The sequence below is a fragment of the Indicator indicator genome, chromosome 24, assembly GCF_027791375.1.
Source record: "Indicator indicator isolate 239-I01 chromosome 24, UM_Iind_1.1, whole genome shotgun sequence".
In the NCBI taxonomy this organism is placed as follows: domain Eukaryota; kingdom Metazoa; phylum Chordata; class Aves; order Piciformes; family Indicatoridae; genus Indicator; species Indicator indicator.
The window spans coordinates 6,077,493-6,094,683 of NC_072033.1; the positions used below are offsets into that span (position 1 = coordinate 6,077,493).

The 17,191-nt window shown below is 38.0% G+C and overlaps 1 protein-coding gene across 5 annotated transcripts in view; it reads right to left on the minus strand.

Annotated features, from left to right (window-relative positions):
• The window catches only part of SULF2 (sulfatase 2), a 58,857-nt gene extending 42,123 nt beyond the window's left edge, over positions 1-16,734 (minus strand). For all 5 annotated transcript variants that reach the window (XM_054391798.1, XM_054391799.1, XM_054391797.1 and 2 more), the window contains exons 1-2: positions 16,560-16,734; positions 10,867-11,106 (exon numbers count right to left, since the gene is read on the minus strand). In XM_054391798.1, coding sequence (XP_054247773.1) covers positions 10,867-11,106; positions 16,560-16,734 — 415 coding nt within the window. The remainder of the gene's footprint in view (positions 1-10,866; positions 11,107-16,559) is intronic.
• Positions 16,735-17,191: the final 457 nt, after the last annotated feature.

Here is a 17,191-nt window from a genome sequence, read left to right on the forward strand (position 1 = left end):
TTTCCAGAGTATGGTTAAGGAAAATGAAAAGCATTAGATTTCTGTGAGAAGAGCACACACTCTCCAAAGCACAGGACATGCCCAGTGCTGCTTTCACTCTAGCACTCCCATAGTGACTGGCACTCAGCACTGCCTGCAGCAGCAGGTACGCACAAGGCAGAACAGAGCTATTTGTCTCCCATGCAAAATGTTATAGCCAAACAGAGATATATTTGGCATTTCTGCTCACAGGAACCGACCTGTTCCTAAAACTTTTGGCTGAGCCAGCTGAAGAACTCAGGAAAGAGACATTCTGTAAAGAATCCTCTCATTGTTATTCTGCAGAGGCGTTAAAGGAAAGGCTGGTGGAAGTTCCTTCCCGCACCTTCTGCGTACCCCCCATTGTACATTCAGGATGTCTTTATAATCTTTCATGGATGTCAAAGTGCTTTAAATAATTTTCTCCACTGTTTCCTATCTTCCATTTCACATCTTTTCCTCTCCCTCCTCATTCTCAGCCATTTAGAGTTTTGTTATTCGAAAAATCATTAAGTATCATCCCTCTGCAGTACAAAATACCGGGTTACACTAAAGCACTCTTGATGCTGATGAAGGATTGTGATTTTGGATTGTAAAGATTCTCTCTAACACAATTTTTTCCCTCATCAGATTAGTTCACCACCAGAGACAGCTGTTCACTAGAGTACACATGCCTCTGCTACATCCAATTTCAAACCACTCCAAGATGTAATTAATAAACATTCGCAGAGCTGCTGTTTGATATGCTCAGCCATGGTCCTCCAGCCAGTCTAAAAAGTCATCATTAAAATCCTTCCAAGTGGTTGCTTTTAATACATGCCTTAAGAATATGAGTTTCCTTTGCTTTAAATGTTATACAACATTGTTTCTCCTAAGACTACATAAAACAGGATATGGAAGAGCTGAGGCCTTTGTATACTGTCACCACTTCCACAGGGGTTCATAACCTTCTATGGCTCTTTTCTCAGAGTCTCACCCTTCAATGGTAAGCACCTGGAAAATTCTTTGGTATAGAGTGGAATTTTTACAAGAAGTTGTGTGTTTTTTTTTTTTTAAACTCTTCCTTCAAGGCAAAAAAACAATTGCATACAAAAGAATTTTCCCTATGCTATCAATTAATACAAAGGTCTGCTCTGAATGTACCACAACCACAGATATGCCAAGGCCATAGTTCATTCCTCACAAAGCAGATCTAGCACATTGTCAAACATGGTGGTAAAAGTAAAATCCAAAAAAGAGGCATCAAGGCATCGCTTACCTCCACTGTCTGTATTCAAGCAACTTCTATCATCAGCCTACATCATCTACCAAACTGCAAAAGTTGGGGTTTGATTTTCCCTCCCCTTTCTGAAAAACATGAATTCTTTTCCTCCTACTAAAATACTTCACTAAATACATCTACAAAGGATATCCACAAACCTCTGCATTAAACTGAAAACTAGGGTAATTGATGACACATCAATGAAATGATGCAGGGGATCGTTCATCCATTTTTTAGTCCATACAGGCTGCCCAACACTGGGAGTTGAATCTAAAAGACCTTTTTCAGTTATAAAACTAGAAACAGAAATGCAACAAAAGTCAAGAGGGATTCAGTGGTGTAAAATTTGCCAGAGCAGATTTTCACACACTCTTTCATTCAGTTTCATTGATTTGGCAGCTCTAGCTGTGACCATAGTTACTTATCTATTTAGACTCATTTGTTTCCAACTACTGGCTAAGACCACTCACACATTCCATTAACAGCCTGTTTAACAGTATGATCAGAGCATTCACATTCATTTTAACTAAAGAAAGAAGGAAATCAACGAAGGAACGTATGAAAAGAGTACTGGTAATAATTTCCTGACAGTGATGTGTTATATTCTGTTAGGAAGCAGTACAAGATAAAGCTCTTGCTTTATGTAAAGCAAAGTCAGTCTGTGCACTAGAAAAATATACTCCATGGAGCAACATCAGGGGATGTAATAACATCTCACCTGCCAGGAAATTATTGAGAAGACAAAGCCATGCTCCTTATGGTGGAGCACAGTGGGAAGACAAGAAAGGGCCAGCATAGACTGAAACAAGTGAGATTCAGCCTAGATACGAAGAAAAGCTTTTTCAGAAAGTCAAGAGTGGAAGAAGTTGCTCAGAAACACTGTGCAGTTCCAGTCTTTGGTGTTTGTCAAGACTAGACTGGATAAAGACCTTTGCAACATGGCCTGGGGCAGGCTTCACACAGGTGGTGCAAAAGGGATCTCGCAAGGTCCCTTGCAACCTGAATTAGCCTATGATGGACTAGGTGACCTAAGAGGCACATCTTCAGCTGAATGCACAAGATTCCAGTATTTTGTAATTTAGGAGTATTCTTGTAAATATTCATGCTCTCATAATAAAAATCCTGAAGCTGACAATAAGTAAAACTCAGCTTTTAGTTATTCAATATTTATACCATATATACCTCCTGGTGTCTTCTCTCCATATTCCTCATGCTACTGGGCTCTATTTGCCTATTAGCACCCCATCAAACTGCACTTACCACCAAGCCTGGGAAGTCAAACCCACGTTGTGAGCTATTAACCCTCTACATTTAAACCTGAATGTTGTGCATTGAGTATCCTAATGATGTATTTAAAGCACTGTTTTTCTGACACAGTCCAGCAGTCAACTTCCCAGATAATAATGTAGCTTCTGAGCTGCAGGTCTTAGTTTCCCAAAGGGATTTGTTCACCTGTCCAAAATCTTTCACTGCTGTATCTAATCCCAAATCTTCCTTGGGCCAAAGTTGAACAATTGGCTACACAGGAGCAATCCCTTAGTTTTTGACTTGGAGAAGGAGGGGGCATTTCTGATATTATTTCTTCTGTGCACCTAGCAAAGGTACTTCCAGTACATTTTGTCTTCTATAAGACAATGAGAGGAAAGCAGATGAGAAAGCATTTTCAGCACGGCTAAGCATGCCTGTAACAAGAAGTAAGCTCAAAGGTCAACTCAGCTTTGCGTTCACATCACAGCCAAATATACTCTTAAACTGACAATGTACAATGGAACACAGGGAAATTAATGGATTTACAGCAGAAGTATGGGAGTTCTGAGATAAAAATCCTGTAATTTAGTCTTAAATGTAGTTCCAGGGAAAAGATTTCTTGAGAAAGGTCAGGTCAGTTCTCCTTAGGTACCAAAATAACTGACCAGGTTTTTCAAAAAAATCTGCAGCTCTTAAGTGCCGAAATCTCTTGAACAAAATGGTCCCAGCTGACAGCTCTAGTGATAATGAATATGGTTCTGCTGCAAAGATTGGAAGAGACAGCATTGGTATTAATACCTCTGTAACTGCAGTAAACCTAATGGCTTGCATGAAACACACAGTGAGTTCCTAAATGTCAGAGTATTTGTGAACAGAAAAAGAAGGGCTTAAGACCGTATTTTGTTCTCAGATAACTTTAGTTGCACCAGTTTCAGGATGCTATGGAAGAATGGGCTCCAAGCACTTTTCTTGCTTTTTCTTTTGTACACCTGCAACAGCCCTTGAAACGATGAATTCACTGAAGCAGTTAACCAGTTCCACTAAGGAGAGAAGTACAGGTGTATACACACTTTTTACTTTATTCTATCACACATGAGGGCTCAGTTTATCTCTAACCCATAGTACAGTGATACCACACCATTTTCTTAAAGATTACATGCTCCATCCTCCATCACAGGGACATAAAGGGACCAGAACTAACGGCAAGAGCCTCTACATGCACAACACTTCTCTGCAACTGGAATAAAAATTATTGTTACAATTCATGAAACAGTACTTGCAAACCAAAAGTTGTACAGTGACTGGTAACTGTGGCAGTCAGAATAGCTTGCAGGCTTTCTTGTTATGTCAGGGGACTAGTCTGATATCTAGCAGGACAAAGGCAATGCACAGTAATCTTTATGACACCTTTGTTCCTCTTCCTGAATTTGCATTGCACATTCCTCAGTTGTGGCCAAGGATTGGTGCCAAGATGTATTTAATGAATCAGGGGAACTGGCTGAAGGGAGGCAGACGAAGCCAAATGAAACAAAAGGGCTCAAACTAAATATTTTGAAATGGCCAAAAAGGAATCAAACTGAAGAATGCTGATGCAGAGCCAAGGTTTGCTTGTCCTTCTCAGGTGAGCAAATTCCCAATGGAACTAGGGCAAAAGCCCCCTTCCACTAATGCCTACATCACAGCTTCCAAGAGTTTAAACAGAACTAGAATTGCAAAGCTTCAGAACTGCCCTCTCACACACATAGTCTGAAAGTGGAAAAAAAAAATCTAGACATGTCCATATTCACCTAATCAATCTTCATTACAATTCAGAGCAAGATGACTTACTGTCTCACCATAGCATCCCTTCCTACACTGGGCAGCACGAGAGAGAGCAGGAGTGCTGGCTGGCTACCTGGTGTAAATCACCGCTCCATAGCACAGCTCACTATGGTTGGTCAGTCTGGTCATATTTCTTGATGGTCAATCCTGCCCATTCAAGTTTTCCACAGAAGGTTTCCAAACATCAAAACCACCACAAGCATTTTATAAAAAATTTCCCATAGGTATCACTTCTCTCTTTTATGCATCACACTAGCAGAAGAACCTTTAGATTTATCCTCCTCTCACCATATGCAACATTTCCTCCTCCATACATAAAGCAAGAACCTCCCTGAGACTGGATTGTCAGACCTTCTTTAATAACAAACAGCCTAAGCAAAACCTTATCTAGCTGAATGTTGAATCTTTACTAAAACACCCAAGTCTGCACCATGCTATTTAGGCCAACTCCAAAAGAATTTCATTTACAACCATTTTGTCTACAGGATTTGAAGAAAACCCAACCGCTGAGTGTCAGGAAGCTACTGAGATATGCTGTGCAAGAAGAAATACTTGCTGTATTTTAACAAATCATTTTTTCCTCCCAGCAATAAACTTGGAAGAGCATTACTAAAAGCAGTAGTAAGACAAAAAAGTCTTACTGAATCCAATTAGGAGGAAAGTCCAACCCTGGTTCGATAAAAGCACTGAATTTCTTTCAACAAGATATTCATTGAAAAAGAAGAAATCAAATTCAGCTTCCAGAAAGTGGAATTAGAATCTGTCTGCAGAGTTTTTACTGTAGGCACTGGCAAGTCTTTGAAATCATACTGTTCATCCATTAAAAGACAGCACACAGCTTGTTGTTCTAGCTTTGAACTTCCATATCACTAAGCTAGTCCAGTGCCCACTAAGTTGTGTGCCCCTGCTGTACAAGGCATATAACCATAAGGGTCACACAGAACACTCACACCTTGGGGATATAGGAAAGATGGCTTAGGAAAGCTGTACTAAGTAAATTACACTACTAAATCAAAACCTAATTATTTTGAAAGATTTCTGCAAAACCCCAGCATTGTAGAAAAGCAAAGAAAAAACAATGCAACAAGATGCCATAGGGCTTAAATTGCTATCTGGATAAAACAAAAAGACTTCAAACTAGAGGGAACCTCTTCTCTGGCTGATAAGCTTCCTAATATTGACCACAAACAGCACTGCATGATGAAAAACTTAATAAGCCCATGGGTTCTTTGACATTGCCATCCTAAACAAGCTAAACTAGCAAAGATTGCAAAAATATCTCCATAATGTGCAAATATTTTATGTAGCTTTTAGCTGGTTTGAATGCTGGGAAGTGATAATCCTATCTCTGAAGAAATACCAAGCTATGAATTACTTCTTGCTTAAAACAATAAATCAGTGTGACAAAGCCATTACACTTTAAATACTAGAAATGGCAACTTATCATAAAAGTACATTATAGTGGGAGGAAAGGAAAAGATGAGGTGTTTCACATAATCTTGAACATTTTATGCTATAAAAAGACAGATTTAGGGGAAGAAATGAGAAAGGGTAAGAAGGAAACAAAGTATGATGGGAAATAAAGGAACCACAGACATTGGTATATTTCTCTGGCTGTGGATGCTTTCATCTCAGACTGCTGGGAAAGTTTTATTGGATTACAGGGCATCTTGTGGATTTTATTCAGTGAATTATTCACAGAGCTGTATACACAGCTCTCTTCAGGACAGTTAAAACATGCATTAAAAAACATGAACCTACATGCAGAAGACAGGTGATGAAACAGTATCTGCATAGGTAAGTTTCACTTCTAAAACTTCTGCATAATCCTCAGGAGATGAAGCTCTACTAAATGTGTTCTCATTAAGTTATCATACATTAGAGTGTGTTTAAAGTGAAACTACTAATGCTTAAAACTCAATTCATAGAAACAGAGGGAAAAGACAAATGCATGTTTTACTTGAAAAACTTACAATATAAAACTGGTTAGATCTAGGAGGGGAAAAAAAAAAAAATCTTTAACACAGGAGGCAGAAAATCCAGAACTCTCTTCTCTTTGAAAATGACATTTGCAGGATATTTCAACTCAGTAATTAACCACCATGGGCCAAGCCCACTGTAAGTAGTAATATGGACACTTCGTGTGTTTGGGCTATGTGTGAGGACTCCTCTTATGTCCTTTCCAGCACAGATCCTCTGTTTCCTTTTGCAATAGCAGCTATCCTGATACAGCCACTATGCTGAATCTTTCTTCCACACCATTTTCAAGTTTAATGGTCTCCAACCATCTCAACATGTAATTTGACAGACCTTGCTAAGATAATGTTTCTATGTAGAGAGCAAAAGCTCTAAGGGAACTAATTTACCTTCCAGATAAATAATTCAGAAGCACGATAGCCAGTTTTGAAAAGTCACCTAGATGTCTTGGAGATGAATATTATAACACTTCAGTTTCTGATCGTGCAAATCACTTCTAAAAATTAAGTCTGACTCTTAAATCACTTGGCTATTATTTTTATAAATGGCCTTCAATTCTTCATCAGCTGTACAAGCTATCTGTCCTGCACACAGAGCATTAGTCTGACTTGAATAATCTGTTTTCTTTTTATGCAGGTAACACTTTAGAGCAATGCAGCATGGCATAGTGGTCAGGGTACTGGAGTATGAATCAAAACTTCCATCTCCTTAATCTTGTTCTTCACCTGCATATGACCTTGTAGAAAGTAGTTCACTCTTCTGTCTCTACTTCTGCCTACCCTTTGACTCTGTAGGTCACCAATTATTCCCTAGTAAGTGATTATACACAGAGATCAACTTCATTTTAGTTTGTAAGTATTTCTGTTATAAGAAAATAGCAATCAGCAACTATTGTGGAGAGCAAATTCTACAGCAGGGAACTGGTAATCTAAGTGTTTCTCCTGCATATACCTAGATACTAAAATCTGATCACACTTCACAGGTTCATTCCTCCTTCAATAAACCAATAGTCTTTCTTCTTTTTTCTCACAATTTAATATTAAAATCACTTTAAAATGTCAAAGACTTAGTGAAGTGCAAAATAATTATTTGAATGCAGTCAGCCACTGTATCGTCTTAGTCTAATATTAATGGAAGGAAATGGAAGATTACCACTGAATTTTAATGAATTCATTAGTTAATTATTGTAAAGCCCCTTGAAAGCGCTAACAATTATTACTTTTATTCCCAAGAAATTTTTTATAATGGCAGAGATGGACCTCCCACAATGACTTTTCTCTAGATTCAAAATGCAAAACTGGTGAGAAATCACATTTATTAATTCTCTGCATAATTCAAGTATGGATGTACCATTAGAGTGAGATGCTGACACGATACCATAGAAGTAGCAGCTTTTCCCTTTGTTACAAGGTTCATTTAACTGACTCAGGTTAGCTGTGCTACAGGGTACTCCCCAACAGGAACCAGGACAGTAAGTCAGCCAAAATGTGTACTGCATCTGCTGCATACTGAGCCACATTAAGCCCTAACATAAATTAACAGAATTCTCTCAGAAGATTCACTGAGGCAAAAGTGCCCTTCTGCCAGGCTGAATTTGGCCCACCATCCCAAATTCTGTTGAATCTAATAAGATAAACATGTCTTTTCATTTCCTGACTGCAGATAAGGCTGACAAAATATTCTGGAATCAGTCACCAATTCTAAGACATAATCATTCAGCCAGCCAAGCAAATGGAAAAGAGAAGTTTTTTCTCATTAAGTAATGTCTAAAGGAAAGTTTAAATCTGCATTCCAGCAAAAAAATCTTGCTGTTCGTTTCTGCAGGACCAAAGCACGCAACAATGCACTGTGCATTTTAAAGGCTGTGTCACCAAAAGAAGTGTGTGTGTGTTTTCAGAGACACAATAAGCAATAGGGTAATGATGGGACAAGCTCTTTGAAATCAGACCAATTGCTTAGAATACTGAGACTGGAAACTTGTCTACATGTAGTGGCTCTGTAATGAGGACACAGCATTTCAGTCTCTACTCATGACACCAGCATTTATTAGATTGTGAGACAGGCTAATGCAGGTGAAGAGATACCTGTTATACCTACTGCCTTACTGGTTCCCATTGTAGAAGGAAAACCCATCCTTTGCACTGCCATGATACTTATTTAATTGATGCACATGAAGTGACAGTGATCCCTATGCACATTGGTCAAAATCCTGACTGGCAAAGCTGAAGAATGAACTTCTCTTGAGCTTAGCCTCTTCCTTTCATCAATATTCTGCCAAGTCTTATGCCTAACCAAGTTCTTAAAAATTTTTAAAGTGTCAAAGTTGAAAAATAAAACTGACAACCAAGGCTGAAACTCAGAAACAATTATAGGAAGGTCACACCTTTTCCATCTCCTTTCTTATTTTTCACTTGCAACTTGTGCAAGAGAAACCTGCACCACACTACTCCTTCCTGCCCCCATACCCAGAACATTTCCCAAAGGTGTCAGCAGCAGTCAAAGTCTGTATAGATACAAACCACAAATGCTACCAGCATTGGAAAAGTGCAGAAAGAATGGTCCCCAGCAGAATCTTTTGAAACAGAACAAAACACAGGGAGCTCACAATGGACAGAGATGAGGGCAAGGAGATGTGAAACAAGTGGCAAAAAAAGGAAAAACAGAGGGAAGGTTAGGTGGAGTAGGTGATTACAATTTCTTCCTTCAAGTTTAAAAAAAGAGAATAGATGAAAAACACAGGGAGAGAAGACCAGACTTGGGAATGAGGAAAAAAAAAAAAACAAACTCCTTTCCAAAAAAAATACCTTTCCTACTCCAAGGTTGTGAACTTAAATATAAAAGAAAGCCTCAAAAGGCTTTATCTCTCATGGCCTCTTTCTTCTCCTTCTTAAAAACAGAACAACCCCACAAAATGCACAAAAACTAACAACCTTCTTACTGCTGGTACCTTTCCTAGTGCATAATTCAAGACTTGAACTGGAGATCAGAAGTGAACACCAGCCTCCAATGATGGCAATTTCCATTTGAATTTGTATACTACGATATCACATTTAATGTCGTTTACACCTGAAGATGGCTTTGCACTTGTAAAAGTACTATTTCTGTGTGTTCCAGTAAATTTAGTTTGCAAAGTAAGAGAGGCAGACTGCAAATGTAATATAGATTCACTAAGATCTTGAGTCCAAATTGAAGCAGTAAGTTAATGTGAAGCACTAAGTTAATGTGAAATTGTAAGACATACGAACACCAGGACACATGCAACAGAAGTGCAAGTTAGCAGCAATTGCAGATGCTCAAAATACAGTCACTAAACATAAAAATTACTACAGTAGACAACCATAGCTAAGCACAAAACAAGCTATGAAGAATAAAGCATTAAACCTTGGTGTGGCATTCATATTGTCATTGGTATTAGTGCCAGGAATGACAAATCAAGGGAAACAGCAACCAATTAATAAGGTCTGTGCACTTCCCTTAATTTATTTCTTTCCAAATTAATTCAGGTCTTTATTTTAGAAAAACAAAACACGGAAATTACCTATTTAAGACCAGGACTTTGCCACAATAACATGTAAAACTCATATGAACAGTTAGAAAGATAATAATGATTGTGTTACAGTTATTATTCAAGATCTATACTAGGTTTTAGAAGCCTCAAATACTATAAATTCAAAGTGTATTATAAATAACTATATTACAATGCTATAGTATGTATACTATAAATAACACAAATAGGACCAGGTTTATTTCTGTTTCTCATCATGACAGAGAGCATTAGCAAGAAAAGTCACAAACCAACCCTAACAGGCATGGACCTAATGTCTGGAGAATGCAAGAATGCATCATTTCTGAAAGCCTTTCTACAGAGTATCTTTTCCTACAGAGCACTGCAGGCAGAAAGAATCATTTGTTTCTCAGGAGTACATTTGATCTTGCTAATTATTCCTTATTCATTATTTATCCAGAACACCTTTTCTGGGAATGGACTGTCTGGAGAAACCAATCCAGCTGCCAGCTCTGCCCTAAAGCACAGAAGAAACAGTCCCTTCTCTTGTACTCTTAAGTTTGATTCATGTATCTGTTTGATAAAAACTTCAGATCACTAATTCCTTTCTTGTCTGTTCTGTGCACTTCAGGTAATTGCAGGGCATATTCTGTGTGCTGTGCCTTCAAGGTCAAGCATGTGTGTTACTTTACCCTTTCCAGCTTCTGAAAGCTTTTTGTTTGGTTGTGAATTTTTGTTTGTTTGGGGGTTCTGTTTGTTGATTTTTGTTTAGACTTTTTGGTTGGTTTTGTTTGTTCGGTTTGGTTTTGCCTGTGTGGTGAGTTTTTTGTTGTGTTGGTTTGGGGTTTTTTGTTTGTTTGGCTTTTTGTTTGTTTGTTTTTCATTTCCTTAAATATAAGTACAAGGAAGCTAAAGCTAAACCTACACACAAAACTGAAGCTGTGGCATTCTGCACTGCTGCAGTCCACTACAAGAAGAAATTAAAATATGATGTACATTAGCCTCTGTATTCACATGGAGCCAGCCTGGATCTTACCTGTCCTGTACCCTGTGTTGTTGAGGTACACTGCAAAGGTGCGGATTTCATGCTGAGCCTGCCAGGACGGAGAAGAACAGTTCTCATTGTTAGTGTAAGTGTTGTGGTTGTGGACATACTTCCCTGTAAGGATAGAGGAACGAGATGGGCAGCACATGGGTGTTGTCACAAAGGCATTGATGAAATGAGCCCCTCCGTGTTCCATGATCCGTCTTGTTTTATTCATCACTTGCATGGAACCTAGAAGGACAAAACCATGTCAGAGTTATTTGCCTTGTTTCAGTCACAAGAGCTAACAGCTCACATGTCACATCAGAGACCAGAATAAAGCACAGGTAGTAAGGGCACTGGAATCTCATAGTGAAGCCAAATCCAAAAAGATTATTCTCCCTCCTCTAGTGAAGTCCTCCTCCTGTTGTAGAAAGGATCAAATACTGAACTCCTAAGTTAAGATTTGAATCAAAGCTGTTGACATAGATCATAATGCTTATTTAATTTCTCTAAGCTCAAGATTCACCACTATAACTATCTGCACCATCTGTGCAGCCTTTCTGGAGTCATTAGCACTGTTCCAGTAGCTGAAGGCAAGAACCAGCATGAATGAAGCTGACAATGTGGCCTGAGGGGGAGATTCACTTTGTGCAGCATCCCTGACCAAAGTTTGCATACTCCTTAAGCATTATTTAATCCTTGGTTTCAGATGATACCTGCCATGCTGCCTTTTGTGCCAACCTTCTGCAAAAGGTTGAGAGTTGTAATTACAGAATCACAGAACCACTGAGCTTGGAAGGGATGCATGGAGATTATTTAGTCCAACCCCTTACTCAAGCATTGCCAGAGTTGTTCTCTAGATAGAATACTCTTTTCCCTCATGTGAGGTACTAGTAGATATCAATTTCTGTAACTTTCACTGAGCCAAAGACAAAGTAAAGGTCTCATAAGAATTTCTATAATCAGCCTGATAACTCTTTATCCTCTTGATCCATTCTGATAATGGCATTACCTGAAACTCTCTAAATTTTCTCAGGCTAGGTTTGGTACAATCAGGTTTCTAGATGACAGATAGCTTGTAACTCTCAACCTAAAAACAAATGAGCAAATTCAACTGGCAGGGACTTGGATGAATTGGGGCAGCAGGAGTAGAAGTATTTTTGCCAGCAATTACTGAATGCCACACTGCTGCCGAACAGTTACTCTGTTTCAAATGTGAGACAAGGGTCTGGACAAAGACTGAATCTTAACCATAGACATCCACCTAGCTAAACCTGGATCCATGTGGGAGTTCTTCCAACACACAGAAACACCAGATATAAGAAGAAAAAAACCAACACATTTAGTTTCCCTGCAGAGTGAATTATACTTGACCCAGAGAAGACTTTTCATTTTCCATAGAACATCATCAGCATGACTTTGCAAAGGAAAGGAAACCTTTCCATCACCAGCCCGCCATTCTTTTCATGAGCAGGGAATGCCAACAGACAGTATGAAGATGGGCTCCTGCTGGAGTAGGGTTTGGACTAACCTATCCAAGATTGAGCTGGATTAATAGTTCAGCTTTAATCAACGCATCCTGCAAACATCTGGCACAAACTCTATGTTATTTCTGTCAATAACAGGTTTAGGTTTCTTCTAAGCTCTTTAGGCAGAGATTTCATTATGAAATTGCAACAGCAAGTTGATTTAATATAGGGCACATTGATACAGCCAGGAGTCAAAACCTAAAGGGAAAATGGTCATAAGCCACATAGGAAATCTGACTCTTTAGCACCATGAAGGAAGGTTAACTGCTACTATAGATCATTTAACCTAAAAACTGCTGTAATATTAGTTTTCTTGAAATAATTTCATTGAAATAAATATTAAAAAGAAAAAAAAATCTGTTTGTGCATTTCTCAGGTCAGAGCACATCCATCACATCACTTTGTGACAAGAGCCAAGGCAGGTTATTGCACTGCCTCCTTTACAACTTCACATATCCAAAGGAACTATCTGCAGAAAGCAAGCTTTTCTGTTTCCATAACTGCGGGTAAGTGTTAGTGCTCAAAGGCACTAACAAAACAGCTAACAATTCTATCAGACAATTATAAATTAGGTGAGTCTGCAAACTGAACATTTCCTCTGTGTTGTCTTATAAGCTAGCCCAAGCATAAACAGGCAGATCGAAAGAATGCTTTGTCATCCCAATATTAAAATACAATTTAACAGTCCCTTTAAATGACAGAGGCATCTGTGCATAAATAACAGTACATGTTAAGACTCCCCTTGGGGACAGTAACCTCCTTTAATAAAACTGCTGTAATGACAAGGCCCTATATATCAACAGTCTTTAATACAAAAACATATGATCTAATCTGCTTCCCCAGCTTGGGAACTAATACAGAGTGACAGATCAGTGGAAGGTAAAAATCCAGCATACTCTTCTATACAGTCTTAAATAGGCCAGCTTTAAATATTTTAAACAGCATCAAACCAGCCAACCAAAACTTATTTTCTTCAGCTTGCCTCCAATACAAATACAGAATTGTGAGAAAAAGAAGAAATTGATCTTTTTGTGGCAGAAGATGAGTTATGGTTAATCAGCAACTGGAACCTCACCAAATCACCTTTTGAGCTAGAAAACCATCTGGGGTTTCGTTAGTGGATGTACCAAAGAAATTCATGCTTTGGTGTGTCAGTATTGAATTTAGAGAATGTTCTGTTATTGGCCTAAAACCATGGATAATGAGTAAAAATTACTTAGAAGTTAAACATGAAATTTCTAAGCTATTTTAAAATACATCCATTGGACTACTGTGAATATCTGAACATTAAATCGATTTGATGCATTCAGGCTTCTGACTGAACAAAGTGAAGCAGAGCCTAGGCTGAAATTGCTCTTGAAATTTGAGTGATATCCATAACTTTCCCTAGTGTAGCTTTACAGTTCACTTTAGAGATAAGGCTAATATTTTGACTAACATTAATGGAGAAAAAACACCAGTTGTTTAGGAAATAACATGGACCTTCTCATTAGTTATGACAGAGGTCATCATTTACGTAAGGTTTAGAGAGCTGCAGCTGTTGAAGAACTTAAGTTCTGAGTGACTTAAGCACAGTTTAATAAGTGGTATCCATATAGAAGTTAACTGAACTGCAGAATGTTAATTAAATATCTCTTAAAGCCTTCTATTTTTATCCCAGTTCAACCTCAAACACCCTTTTCCTATCTTCATTTCCTTGTTTTTCCCTCCTCACATTTAATTTTAACAAGGCTCTAAGGCCCTAATCTTCATGTACGATAAGCAAGAAAAATTATCTTTCACGCCACTTTCGTAGCTTTTCAGAGGAACATGGAGGAACATACAAATCACCCCACGGATTTTTCTATTGTGGCTGAAGTATCTTCTGAACAATCTGATCTTTCTCCAGCTATGAGGTAATGAAATAAGCTGGTTTGTTAAACCCCAGCAATATGGTAGGCAAACCTAATTAAACTGGAGATGCTGAGTCCATCACGCAGGGGACATCAGCATTATACTAACTTGGACTTAAATGACTCTAATGGGAAAAAAAAAAGTCTTTGTTTCTAATTAATTCTTTCTCCTCGTCAGTATATTTCTCTTCTTGACATTCTGCTTGTCAGTACAGCTCTTATGATTAGACAGTCAACTGATTGTGTATGTTTCAGTAGCTCTTGGTCTTCTCATTTGTCTTCTCCCATTTGTATCCATCACAATTTACACACGTTCTCCTTTGACCCAGAGATTCTGTATCCTTTCATCAGCCTTTTCCTTTTTGCAGTACAAGCCTGAGGTTTGGTTTCCCAAGTAAAACTCATGATTAACAGTAGTGCAAATTTAAAAAGAAAAAAAAAAAGTTGTATTCCTTTCCTAAAGGGACAGCATTCTCTTTATGGTAAACTCCACCTGCTACTGGTGCATTCTTAGATCCATCTTAAATACAGGAAAGGATGTTCAGACCACTTGAGATGCTGGTGTCCTCCCTTTTTGCCTCAAAAGCAGCTACATAAGAACATTGAAAGCTACCAACCGCCATCAGTTACACAATATTTTAAGAAACAGACAAAATCTTAGGCAGAGTTTTCTCTGCTACATCTTTATAACTTCAAAGTTCTCCTTAGTTTTGACTTCTAATTCACATCCTGTTTTCATCTTTCTTAAATGCATTAACCACAATCCCCTCAAATGGCAATTTTGATTAACTTGGACAGCTCACCAGACATCAGACAACAATAAAAATTAATTCAAACAAATATTGGGTCTCACAAAGCCATTAGTGCCAAATGATGAATATCAAATCTCAGCTTCATCAAATGGATTTTCCTTAGTTAGATCCTAATTTGTGTGGACACATGCCCATTATGCTTGAAATTGGAAAGCATCAGATTATCAGAGAAGAGAAATACACTGCCCAAAGGACTTCGACAATTGCATCAGAAACAAGCAGGCTAGCAGAAAATAGAAGATGATAAATTTTTCAGAACCACCTTCTGAGCCTGCAAGATAATGTACTTTAAGTTCTTTTGGACATGCATTATTGAAACTGCTTTATTTGTGATACAAATAACCATTTTAAAAGTGACAACACCAACAAAATCTTCTGATCCTCTTAACTTAAATTACATTTGAATTCGGTGTGCTTACTGCCATAGCAGACTTCTTCTCCACCTTTGAGAAGAACGTGACAGCTGTGATACTGCAGACATGCACTGAGTGACAAAAAGTAAGCATCTGTAAGCCTACTGCCACATCGCTGTGATTAAGTTCTCAACCAGATGATCAAGCATGTAAGGAACACAAGTTGATTAACTTTTGTGCTTTGTTTCTTTTGTGAGGTCTATTTTCCAATTTTTCCTATCCATATTAGAAATCTGATGCAGCCAACTGTCAAAAGCCCTCACCAGACCACACATACACAAAGCTCTTGTGTTTCACATGATCCAAGCTTTATATTTCTAATGCAAAGGTATTAATATAAACTAGTTTATGTTAATTGCTTCTTCTAACTGCAGACAACATTTGGTAAATATAAGCTTATTCAGGTAACAGAACAAAACCCAAACTCCATCAGTTAATTCATTATTCCAAATCATTAGGCAAAGCATGCATTTAATCTTTGTTGCCTTTCTTCAGCAATTAACACAGCATTGAATAACACAGCAGAGCCTTTTCATACTAAGTGATTTTGGTCAGTAATTAACTACACATCTAAATGGACAATACCAAGAATAGCATGGCTATGTTAGGTAACATTTAAGTAATTAAAATTGTACGTGTAATGAATGTCTGCAATTATGCAAAAAAAAAAAAAATCTGAGTAATTACATGGTGCAACAAGCAGTTATGAATCTACTGCTTTGGCACATTGCTTCCCAGGTTACCCTTGCAGTTGCCAGAAGCATAGTTTAGGTGTCTAGATGAAGACAGATAGGCAGAAATTTCTATTTCCACAGAAAAAAAAAAAAAAAAGAAGAAGTTTGGCATTAGAAGTTGAGACTAATTTTTGCTGTCCTTGAATTGCATGCAGACAGAAAGCATTTCCTACATATAAAAGTAGGTTTAAACTTGTGCTACTTGTTCTTCTGACTATTTTTCACACTGGGAAAAAAAGATTATTTTGAAAGAAGAATCTAGCTTCAAGGTAAAGCAGTGGCATGCTCATTAGCTACAATTATCTTTATGTTGGGCTCTTACCAAGTTCTACATCCTGATCATCAGTAAGAACAAGGATGATGTTTGGACGGATGTTTCTACGGTCTCTTTGAAATCTTCCCTTCAGACGCTGATTTAACAGGAAAGCTGAACTTCCATCCAACAGTGATAAAACAGTCATCATGAATAATCCAAGGACAATACTGTGACGTGCCATATTGTGCTGATTGAATGTTCTCTCTGAACAAGGTAGGTTAATGGCTTCTGTTCCTTTTTGTTTGTTTGTTTGCAGGTCTCCTATAAGGGAGAGGGAAACAAGTATTTTTTTTTTTTACACCTTGACACCTCTGCCCCCCATTAGGAACAGCAAGGTTCTCTCCAAAGAAGTGAAAAGCAATATGCTTGAAATAATCTCTTTAAGAAAAAAAAAAAAAAAAAAAAAACAAACAATCAACAAAGCAATTGAGTGTTTTTCCAATGCCAGCTAGAAGCAAAAGCTTCAAAACTTCACAGTTCACAAGGCATTACTAATGTGGGCAATGAAGTTTCACTCTAATAAAATTTCACTCTATACTCAACTTTGGCAGCAAGTTCAAGGATGTAGCAGGGTACCAAACTCTTGCTTTGATACATATAAAAAAGCTATCTTTTTCCTTAGGGTTCTGGGATGTTTT